At 42.7% G+C, this 12,165-nt stretch overlaps 1 protein-coding gene across 7 annotated transcripts in view; it reads right to left on the minus strand.

Moving 5' to 3' along the window:
* Window positions 1-11,837, minus strand: part of LOC310685381 (uncharacterized protein) — a 140,030-nt gene extending 128,193 nt beyond the window's left edge. For all 7 annotated transcript variants that reach the window (XR_014515152.1, XR_014515153.1, XR_014515154.1 and 4 more), the window contains exon 1: window positions 11,676-11,837. Coding sequence is in view for 3 of the 7 variants with exons in the window: in XM_083457654.1 (XP_083313780.1) it covers window positions 11,676-11,793 (118 nt within the window). In the remaining 4 variants the exon portion in view is untranslated. The remainder of the gene's footprint in view (window positions 1-11,675) is intronic.
* Between the last annotated feature and the right edge of the window lie 328 nt (window positions 11,838-12,165).

The raw sequence follows: 12,165 nt of genomic DNA on the forward strand, positions 1-12,165 counted from the left end.
GCCAAATTGGACAGATGGGGGCACCTGTCAGTCACCTCCATCATAATGTTGTCAGGTGATTTGGCACTTTGAGGTTACAAAGTCAGGACATCACGCAGGGTTTGCAAAGAGCCCTGTGTGGTGATTTAGAATGCCTTATGCTTTGCTCATCAGCTAATGGATGGTACAGATGAAGCCTGATTTCTGCAAGCATTGACTGAGTGAGAATGGAGAACTTGCTAGCACACCTGATCTAGCAGGCTTCAGCTCTCAGTGGCTGCATGATTGAGCCAAAGTCTGCTTTCCCTTGCCAATGGGACTGCATTTTAAGGCTTCCTATGCATTGACAGCTGCATCTCAACCTGCCACACACCTGAAATCACACGTGACATCTGGTGTGGGGCAAGTGGGCATGGTTTGGGGGAAGTGACCAAATCTGAACCCCTAGTGGGCCAGATATGGCCCACAGTTCAGATGTTCCCTATCCCTGCTGTAGTGTTTCAAGCCTTGTATGCAAAGAAAGAGCCAGGACTGCAAAGGAATACTCTTCCTTTGAATTTTCAGTGACCTGATGTCATATGCTGCCAGGGGATTGACAGATTCCTTCTAGTTCCACAGGGGCCCAAAGCCCAGACAAATCCACCTTAAAAGAATTAGGAAAAAATGAAATTCAGCTGATATTTTAGTAGGGGTGGAGAACATGTAGCCCTCCAGATGTTGCACTGTACCACCCATCATGCTGGCTGGGGCTGATGGGAGTTAGAGTGCAACAGTATCTGGATGACATGATACCCAACTCTGTATTGTACTATAACTTGCATGAAAAGCAAGTCTTCAGTTACTTCCGTCAAATAGTTAATTTTTTTCATTATTTTTTTTCCAATCCATACAATGAGAGACAGACTATTTCTGGATCTCATATATCTCATATTGGACAATACTTTTTGGTGATGTTTAAATACATGGGAAGAGTTCACTGCAACCTCTCTGGTATTTTGTTGAAACAAAGGAGGGAAAGAGTCCATAAATATCTCCAGTAGGAGCACGTATGAGACAGAGACAGACCTGGTGGCAAATATAATATTGTCTCATGCCACCAACATGAGACCACCAGAGAAGCACAAGACAACCAAACAGAGGATGGAACAAAACAAAATAAAGAAACAAGCCTGAATTCATGCAAAAACATTTGGGAAAGGCTTGGATTTGGTCTGGAAACATTTTAGAACAGCACATTTGCCTTGTTTGTTTTTCTAAATCAGTTCACTCTCCCTTAATTCACTTTTAAGATACAAACTTCTGAAGGGAGTTGTCTCAGAATCAATATTTTACATCTTGTACACATGTTGAGCAGCTCCCCCCAATTCTCTATTGTGTGCCTCCCCGTATCATTGATGCTAGCATTTTTATTTTAAACAAACTAACAAAAGGATAAAGGATAAGCAAAGCAAGTCTTCACTGCATTTCACAAGATTTTAAGCAGAGTTAGCAGAATATAGGTTCTAGTTCTGCTTGCCCCTCTCAGCAGTTCATGCTGTTCTGAAACCTGTTCTCAAATTTCTCAAAAATAATAATAATTCCTACCCTGTGAAAGGAGCTTCCAGCTTTCTACTTTAGAATGTCTTTTTACTTTTGGCAAGCATGGGATTGAGTTTACCTTGTTGTTACAAGGCAGGCATGGGTAGTTTGTTTCCCCTTCCCTTTCCATTAAGCATTTCACCCAACACTTCCGTGTCTTCCCAGCTGTTTGCACATCCTTAGCTTCCCCTCAGCTTCAGTTGAACCATGGGAAACCAGTTACTGATCATAGGTTCACTAATATTGTTTTTAAGGGAAGTTCCTCCTGTTACCTCTTTTTTTAAAAAAAATCCAACACTGATGACTCTAAAAAAATTAAAAGATTTTGTTTTTAAAAATAAAAACAACAAACAGCTGCCAGATCTATAGTTAGTAAGAAGCCTCCTCACTTTCCAAATCTTACAGGAAAGCCCATCTAAGGAAGCCATGGGGCTTTCAAGAAGAACAGATACCTGAGAAGGGTGCAGAGTGTAGAGCATTAGATGTACAAGAGTGTAGAGCAGAGTGTAGAGATTAGATGTACAGTGGTACCTCGGGTTAAGTACTTAATTCGTTCTGGAGGTCCGTTCTTAACCTGAAACTGTTCTTAACCTGAAGCACCACTTTAGCTAATGGGGCCTCCTGCTGCTGCCGCGCCTTTGGAGCACGATTTCTGTTCTCATCCTGAAGCAAAGTTCTTAACCTGAAGCACTATTTCTGGGTTAGCAGAGTCTGTAACCTGAAGCGTATGTAACCCAAGGTACCACTGTAAAATAATTCAATGGATGCTTGCTGATAATACTTGGGCACCTTGAAAGTAGGATAAGCAACATCACAAGCCCTGTGCCCCACTCATGAGAATTTCACTAAAATTTGATCTCCCCTCTGATAATTTCTTAATGAAGGAAGTTGCCTTATACTGTCAGACCATTGCTCCATTTGCCTCAGTACTACTGACACTGACTGGCAGGAGCACCAGAATTTCTGCCAAGGAGCTATAGGTCTTCTTTTCTCATTAATTGATGGAGAATGGTGGGTGTGCAGAATAAATGTTTGGCACAGCACAATGCTATGACTAACACACATTGTGAAGATCCCATACACAAACAGCACTAAGCTCCTTCTGGCCAAGAGCATGCCTCGGATTATGTAAAATACAGCATGGGGGCTGTATAAGGATGCGCTCATAATCAATTCATATGATCACAGCAGCACATTCCAGCTGCTCTGGTCACAGAGAGCTCTGTAGTTGGGGTCAAGTGCTACCCCATTCACATTTCCCTTTCCCTACATTAGCACATGCCCAATCATGGATTAGAGGGACGCGGGTGGCGCTGTGGGTTAAACCACAGAGCCTAGGACTTGCCGATCAGAAGGTCAGCAGTTTGAATCCCCGCAACGGGGTGAGCTCCTGTTGCTTGGTCCCTGTTCCTGCCAACCTAGCAGTTCGAAAGGGCGTCAAAAGTGCAAGTAGATAAATAGGTACCGCTCTGGCGGGAAGGTAAACTGTGTTTCCGTGCGCTGCTCTGGTTTGTCAGAAGCGGCTTAGTCATGCGGGCCACATGACCCAGAAGCTGTACACCGGCTCCCTCGGCCAATAAAGTGAGATGAGCACCGCAACCCCAGAGTCGGCCACGACTGGACCTAATGGTCAGGGGTCCCTTTACCTTTTTAATCATGGATTGGAAGTGCTCACTGTGCAAACTCATTCTACCCCCAAGTGTAAAGTCACTTAGTAAATAGGAAAGTCAGTTCTCACTAGGGATGGAGATAAACAAATTGAGTTTCTCTCAGTTTCTCATTCTTCAGTTTACCCCATTTCAGCATCAGTTTGCATTTTTTCTTAAAAAAATGAAAACCCATGCACTTTTAAATATTATTTCCTCTCCAATATAGATAAGTTTGCAAGCAATTTTCCTTAGCATTGTGCATTTTTGCTCATTCTGTTCCCTCATATTTGCATACTGGTATACATTTCTGCTTGGAGTAGTGCAGTGCAAAAATCAGTGTAGGGATATTGCAGAGTGGACAGTGAGATCCGGAGGGAGCACACTCTCCACCAGCAGGCAGCCACAGTCTGCCTGCACGCGTGACCCTGGGGTGCAGGAAAACCCCCCCCCCCTCAGACAAGCCACAGCTGTCTGGAACATCGTTCCCTATGTCTGACCTTTTGGGGTCTCAGCAGTTAGCGGTGTCCTGTCTGTAACCTTTTCCCCTGAGACCTTTTGTCTCCTTCGTCATACACTGTGCAAGGGGAAAATGACGCTGTGGAACAGGTGCCAAAATAGCTTTGTACCACCCCACGATCTTGGGACGGAAGATGTATAAAGGTCACAGCCCAAAATGTATCTGCCTAGCTTGCATATTTGTCTCAATAAAAGGAGGCTCCACAGGACTGGCCACAACTCGCTTCAGCCCACCTGTGCGCAGCTCACATGATGATCAACACCTGTCTTGGGCCTTCACTTCAATTCAGAGATGTGCAAAATTCAGGTGGCTGCATTTCATTTCAGGTATTGGGGAGGGGAGTGCAAATTTGGCTGCATTGCCTTAAAATGTGAACCATCAATATCTTCCCCCACCCTCAGTTCTCAAATAATTGGTGGTGGTGGTGGTTTGTGCCCTCTCCTTGCCTTACAAACAGTTTTCTTTTATTAGCCTGGCAAGCTGTCACCTACTATGCAAATCTAGTTTTCAAAACTTTTACAACCCCTCTCGCAACAATCTGTGCCAATGGGGCAAATTCCCCTCTTGCGGAGCTCAAGGTTTCAACAGACCAACACGGTTTTGAACACAAGTTAAGTAAAATAGAAAGGAGGATAGCAAATGTGTTGACTTCTAAATACTTTGGACTACAACTCCCATAGGCTTGGCCAAAAACATGGATGTTGTAGTTCAGCAACATCTGCAGAGCACCCTTCTGGCTGCTCCTGAAATAGAGGGTTGCAGTTCAAATACTGAATACTTTGTACAATTTAGCATCCAAAGAGCAAGTATTAGCTTTAGTAACTGGAGGCTTTTTATATATCATTTTAACTTATGGTTATCCACCCTGAGGTTTTGGGGTGGGGTGCCTCAGAAATATGAACCAATGAATAACAAACAATATCAGGCTGATATATTTTTGTTTGGCTTTCGTCAGTATTTTAAACTACGTTCTGAAATGTGCTTCAAGACAAGTCTAGGAGATGGAGGCAGATTAAACGTCTTCACAATCCCACACAAACACACGCACAGAGAGAACATTTTGCCATAATCACCTGCTTGTATTTATTCCTGTCCAGTTCTGCTAGGTCCTCTGGGGAAGAGTCAAGAGGGGAGCCTTGTGCCAGGGAGAAATAATGCAGCACTCTGTGCCAAAAGGAAATGTAGGATAATAACTATAATGAGGCTGAGTAGGGTGGCCAGGGAAAGAGCCTGTGGCTTCAAGAAGTGCAATGTGTCAGCGAGAGAGAACAGCGGCCTCGCTGGCATGATTGCAGCCGGAGCCTCAAGCTGTAAATCACTGCGCAGCCAACATGTCAAGAATGTTTGGCCACCCCTGACGCTCAGGCATCAAGCAACAAAATAACCTACTGTGCTAACCTCAAGTGGATAAGCCATGTGAACAGGCCAAATGCCCAGTGTCCAAGTCAAATTGCCAAAACTCAATTACTTTAAATCAAGAGGCCAGAAGTGATGAGAGTATATCTTAGAAACGTAATGGGGGTGGGGAGAAATTAGCTCAAAACACAATCTCTAAATTTTCTCATTCGTATTGAGAAAGCCTTTCCAATTCAGACTTTCAAAAGTAATCTGACATATACACATTTAATCCTGGCCCGATTCTGACACACAAACATGTCAATTTAGTGTTGCCGTTAACAAGTTGAGCTGCTTTCTCCATGCCACAGTCATAATCTCCATGGTCATTTTATAGCGGGGTGGATAACCTGTGACCCTCCAGATACTGCAGGATTGCAGCTTCCATCAGTGCTGGCCATTAGCCATACTGTCTTGGTTTGATGGGAGTTGGCTTTCAATATCCTCTAAAGGGCAAAAGCTGCACAGAAAGATTTAGCTAACTAAGAGAATGTCTTCTTGATAAATGTTTAGTTTTCCAGGGGACAATTTTTTCCTCTCCCCACCTCCAATACTATTAAGATTTGTTTTAAAATGGGATGTGTACCAGATTCGGCTGAATCCTGAAACTGAATTGGGCCAAATTATGGGGTGCAGGCAATGCAGGCTTTGCTGCAGTCGGGAAGCAGCCCTGGATCACTGCAGGTTGGGTTGGGCTACCCAGAGTAATCCAGAGCTGTCCATTGGGCAGGAAGGAGAAGCAGGTGTTGGGCAGGAAGAAGGAATAGTTGGGTGGGAAGTAGGAGAGGCTGGATGACAAAAAGGCCTAGAAGAGTATAAGGGATATATCAGACTTACTTTATCTTCCTGGAATAAGGTGGGGTGGGAGCGGATACCTTTGGACATGGTGTGCAGAGTGTTCTTTCATAACCTGCTTTCCCAAACACCCTCTCCTTCTACTGCCTGATATCAGAGTTCACATCAGATTTAAGAAGTGTATAGATTGGGAAAAGACAATTTCTGAATCTCAAGATGGACAAGATAACTTGCTACTTAAGCTACAGACTTCCTTGCCCACACACAACAGCTAGAGGCAACTTCGTACAAGGCAATGGCAAATGGGCTCTTCAAAGTGAGTATGTGGATGAGAAAGGCTTTCATCAGCAACTCCCCTTCCCTCTTTTGGAAATCCAGCCACTGCACAACATTCCCTTTATCACACTTTTCTGGCAACCCTAGACTCAAATATTTGTGCTATAAAAATGTTGGCATGTCATTAGCAATCTCATTTGTTGTGCCAGTTCTATTTATTATCCCATAGCAAAGAATCTCTTAAAATAGGCAGGAGTAAGATGCAACATATGTTCTGCAGCACTTGAAGAATTATAAGCATATGGCCAATAAAAATGGAATTCTTATGTCTACATTTCTATACTGCATATGCCTTTGCCGGCACTGTAACTCCATCCAGATGCCAGTTTGAGAAACAGGTTGAGCTTCAGGTACGTATATAATAGAAAGAGCCTTGGAAAGTAGCTAAATACTTTGAATATATAAGGCTGGATCCAGACCAAGGTTGGGTGTGCAGTATAACCTTAAAGCACATTCAAAACACATTTCTCCCTTCAAAGAATTATAAGCAACCCTTAACAAACTACAGTGCCCAGAATCCTTTGAGGGGGGGAATGTACTTCAAATGTGTGCTTGCACAGCCTTAGATTAGAAATCTAATCAGGCTATGACGGAACATAAATTACATTAATTTCACTAAGTCTGTCCTAAGCATACCAAGTCTGAATCTAGCTCCTTCTCCTGGCTTCTGTCACTGTTCAGTTCCCTATGGAGGGGCAAGCAAATGGAAAGTGATGATAACAGGAAAGAGGTGAGCACAGCCAAAGAGGAATGAGTCACTAAAGGCATCTTGTCCAAACATCCTTCAAAATGTATTCCAGATTCTGATCTTAGGTCAGCACAGTCCTCTGAACTCTGTAGACATAAAAGGTCCATAGGACATAGGGATCCCCTCTTCTCCACTCTTATTTGCAGCAGCACATTTGAAAGGGGACACATCACCTGCACCGTCAGCTGATACTACATAGATATTGGATTGGCTTTGATTCCAATGATTCTAGGATCTGCTGAATTCATTGGAGCCTTGCACATCCTGCAAGTTGCAATGCCATTATGGCCATGCAATGAACCAACCTCACTTCCCATTCCCTAACCATATAGATAGATTTGACCTAACACGCCATCTGATACCCAACGAAAGTTGGGTTCCAAGCCATTTTAGTGGGGTATGAACAAGTGAGCGACCAATGACAGGTTCCAACTAGACACACTGTTATTGGGCACTGGGGACAGATGGCAGGATGGAGGGCATTTGGTTGACAAAGGCTGGAATCAGGATTTGTAAAACCACAGGAAGCTTCAAGGCAGGAGAAAAGTTGCTTCAACAAAATGAAGAAACAAACAGTGATCCATGCCCTGGTGATCTCCTGATTAGATTTCCGTAATGTGCTATACATGGGGTTACTCTTGAAGACTGTTCAAAACTGTGAACAGTGCAGCAAAAACAAATTATATTACACTGATCTACCTGGAAATGCACCGGCTGCCTATTTGCTAGTGGACTAAAGACTCAGAACTCAACTACATGCAAGAGCACCTGTCCACATATCTCAGGACCTGGGCCTTTCTTGCAGATCGCTTCTCACAATCCCATAAATGAGTGTTGCCTCTTATTGGGGTGTATGGAATAGAGCCTTCTCTGTGGTGATCCCCTACTTGTGGAATTTCCTTCCTCTAGAAATAAGGCTGTGTCCCTCACTGATGTTTTATAGATGACAGCTTAAAGCACATGTTTTCTCCTCAGGCGTTTCAAAGAGGTCTATGAATGATCAAGGATGCCATGAACAGAGGTATTTTGCCACTTGCTATTTAGTGGTTTAATGTTACATACTGACATTTTGCAAGCAAATTGTTTTTATTCTGTCATGTGCACCGCCCTGGGATTATGTGGGATGAAGGACAGTATGTAAATAAAAATAATAAACCCAACAAACAGGGGCTTCATGTCCTGGTGCTGTCCTTGGTGACAGCCTAAGCCCTACACTTCCATGGAGAATGGAATTAACTGAATGGGCCTGGCCTGGCGTTCCTACTCTCCTCAATAGCCTTTGGGTGTCTCATCATCTGTCATAGTAAGTGAGGGATCACACACGATGAAAGAAGCCTCAGGGCATTCAGCTTGCTTACTCATTGACAGATTCAGGCTGCCCACTTGGGTGGTCAAAGTCACTAGTTCCAGAGCAGAGGCATGTCACAGAGTCTTCTTGCTCATAGGGGTCTAACATCTCCTCCCCTCTCAAACTAGGCTACATCTGAATTTGAGGGTCTGTAGCACCTTTGATTCAGTATTAGTATAGACTGCTAAGTCACTGTTGAAGGGGAAGGTCATTGATGTATATATACAGTGTGTGATTGTGGCATGGTGGTCATAGTGTTGGACTAGGACTAGGGAGACCAAGGTTCAGTTCCCTACTCAACACACTGCTCACTGGCTGACTTTGTGCCATCCACTGACGGTCATTGTAACTTATCACACAGGGTTGTCGTGAGGATAAAGGTGAGGGGATAGAACCATGTATGCTGCCTTGAGTTCATTAGAGAAAAGGCAGAATATAAAAGTAATAAGTAAATAAATAATTTTATTTTTGAAGCTCTGCTGGATCATCAAAATGGCTCACGTACAGAAGGCTAAGGAGACCAAACAAATACACAAGTATAAAAATACTGCCCAAATAAGGAGAAGGCCATTGCTTTTTAAGTCCACTATTCTGCAATAACCTTGGATAAAAGAACTAATGTAATGTATTTGTTAGAGCATGGATAGTCAACATGGTGCCCTCCAGTTGTTGGACTACAATTTCCATCATCCTTGGTCATTGACTATGCTGGCAGGGGCGGATGGGAGTTAGGGCCCAACAGCAACTGGCTATTTCTGCATTAGAATGTCATATTAGGAATGGAAAGACTTGGGTTCAAGAAGCTCAGCCCAGAAGCATACTGGAAAACCTTGGGTCAGTCACTACCTCTTAACCTAACTGACTTCACAGAAATGTAGAGAGGATAAAAATGAGGAACGAGGAGCCATGTACATTGCCTTCACTTTCTTGAAGGAAAGGGGGGGGGGGGTTATAAATAAATAAATAATAAAAATGAAAGGAGGCAGCCTTGCAGTGAACTGAGGTGCTCCCTAAGGAGCACTTCCAAATAGGTGCCTAATAAATTGAGTTGTTCCCCAATCTCCAAGGGGAAGGAAAGACTGTAGAAAGAAATAAGCAGCCAGCTATGTGCAAAGCATGGTGTGGGATACAACTGTGCTTTTGCAATGTTAGTCCAACAAAGGAAGAAATCTGACAGCAAAAGAAAATTAGTGACTCGTTTGGTTCCTATAAAAATAAAATCCCACCAGGCATTAACACTTTGTATTGTGGCATTCTGTCTGTTGCAAAAGGTCATGGCTCCCATGCGCAAGAGAAGCATTTAAGAATTGTGGTTGGCAGGACAAATATCTCCTCCTCCCATCTCACCAATCAAAATAAAATATAAAGTGATCCTTACAGGGCCAACCTCAGCTTTCCAATCATAATAAATAAAATTCCTTAGTGGGCTCCCCCCCCCCACCCCCCTGGATCTGTGTTTCCTTCACCTATTTAAAAAACTTAAATGGAAAGAGCAACTATGTGGGGGAAAGACATTTTAGGCGGGCCATTTGTGTTTGTGAGCTGGGTTATCTGAGATACACAGCTGAAACTGGACGTAAGCCTGAAACTGGAGTACAGTGTTGATTTTAAAATAATTAACGTTAATGGTATTTTCAGGACCAGCTTCCCCACCCCTGTTCTTTGCCAAAAACGTTTAGAGTAAGCTGTTTTATTCATAACCTAATGTGGGTGGGTGTTTTTTTTAATGACCTCTGTGTATATTTGTTATTTCTAAAGGACCTATTGTATGTCACTCAAATGCTGCAAATGTAGATTTAATTTAGCAAACCTGGATGTTGTTATGATAGCTATAACACAATAGTTTCTTGCTTGGAGGTTTTAGCAGTAATTAGCCAAAGACGGATATGGAAGAGTAAGGAAGGAGAAAATAAATTTGAAAACTGGAATCATCAGGCCCTCTAACAGTGAGTTCAGATGGTGTGCGTCATCATGGTTAGAGATAAAATGAGCATGTTTGGGGGGAAAGAGGGAGGTATCAGCCAGCTCAAGAGAACACCAAGGGTTGCAAAAGTGTGTGTGTGTTAAATGTATGTCTACACCCACACATAAAGGCCAATGAGGAGTGTGAATGTGGATATGACAGATAGCTTTGCTTGAAAAGTTAACACAAAAATTAAGAGTTGCTCATGAACAGAAAAAGAAATATGATTTTAAATTCATTTGGTATACGTTTATTCAGAGAGCATGATCTCCACAAGCATGTACAGGATTTGACTGTGGACACAATGAGCTGGTCTTTGTTATTTGTATTTTCTTTCAATGATGTAACATGAAGGGAGGGTTAAGTGTTCAAGTTGTGTATGTTTAAAATTTAATAAAGTATATATATATGTGGATCATATATGTATACAAATATATGGCTGCACATGCTCAGTAGTAGCCACAGAACACTGTGTGTCTATGGGGTGAGGAGATGGAAGACTGAGGAGAGGGCAAATTGATAATGGAATATCCTGTAATAGGGTTCCAATGTAAAATTTCATATATGAAAGTGATATTTACATTACAAATACAGTGGTACCTCGGGTTAAGTACTTAATTTGTTCTGGAGGTCCATTCTTAACCTGAAACTGTTCTTAACCTGAAGCACCACTTTAGCTTATGGGGCTTCCCGCTGCCGCCGCGCTGCTGGAGCACGATTTCTGTTCTCATCATGAAGCAAAGTTCTTAACCCGAGGTACTATTTCTGGGTTAGCAGAGTCTGTAACCTGAAGTGTATGTAACCTGAAGCATATGTAACCCGAGGTACCACTGTAGACAACTATGTCCACAATGTGGATGTTGCAGAATTCTGACAAAAATGCAAACAGGAGCAGAAATTGCCAGTTTTTTCTTATTTTCCCCTATGTCTGGAACAGAAATCAACCCTGCGAACATGTTCAGTATTCATTGTGATTGTTGCTTTCATTTTGCAGACAGTATGTAATTGACTATACTCCCCTTGCTTCCATTTGCATTGCATTACATTTGCATTGAAAGGAATGGAGAGCAATAACATAACGGTGATAGAATTTACATAATTAATTATCTAAGTTACAAAATTTCACCACAGTTGACGGTGAAACAAAGAATGTAGTTCTGGGCAGAAGATGATCTGCAGCAGAATGGAAACAATGCTGCATGCGATGAGTACAGGATGCAACAAAAATACCCCAAGGCCTTTTTATATCCCTAGTCCACAGTGCTGCTGTATTATTTATTTTGGCCCAGGCTATAACAGGACACCTGCTTGAGACATCCTACACCCAATTCCAATACAGAAGCAAATCCCAAATGTAGAATACTCACTGGATTCACATAGTCTTGCCTTGCTTTTTGTTGTTACTTTCCTGTCATTAATTGGGATCTGAACATAATGTAATGCTGTGCAGTGGTTAGATCCTGTTTCAGATGTCCACTTGACCATGAAGTCACTATCTCACAGTCCAGGGGTCCAAATTGGTGCCCTCCTTAGTACTGCTCCCATCAGCCCTAGTCATCACAATCACAGTGATTATGACCTTGGTCATTATGATCCAAACTTCAGGGAAGTTTTTAATATGTGACATTTTAGTGTATTTTTCATCTTTGTTGGTGGCTGGGGAAACCCAGCCAGATGGGCGGGGTACAAATAATAAATTATTATTATTATTATGATCCACTATGATGATGTGACTTAGGCCCCATCTGCACTTAAAGCAGTCTCATATCCCTTTAAACAGTCATGGTCCCCCCCCCCCCAAAAAAAAAACAATGCTGGGAACTGTAGTTTGTTATGGAAGGGGGGAGCACTTAGGAG

Source organism: Podarcis tiliguerta (genome assembly GCF_965153285.1).
Source record: "Podarcis tiliguerta genome assembly, chromosome: 9".
NCBI classification, from domain to species: domain Eukaryota; kingdom Metazoa; phylum Chordata; class Lepidosauria; order Squamata; family Lacertidae; genus Podarcis; species Podarcis tiliguerta.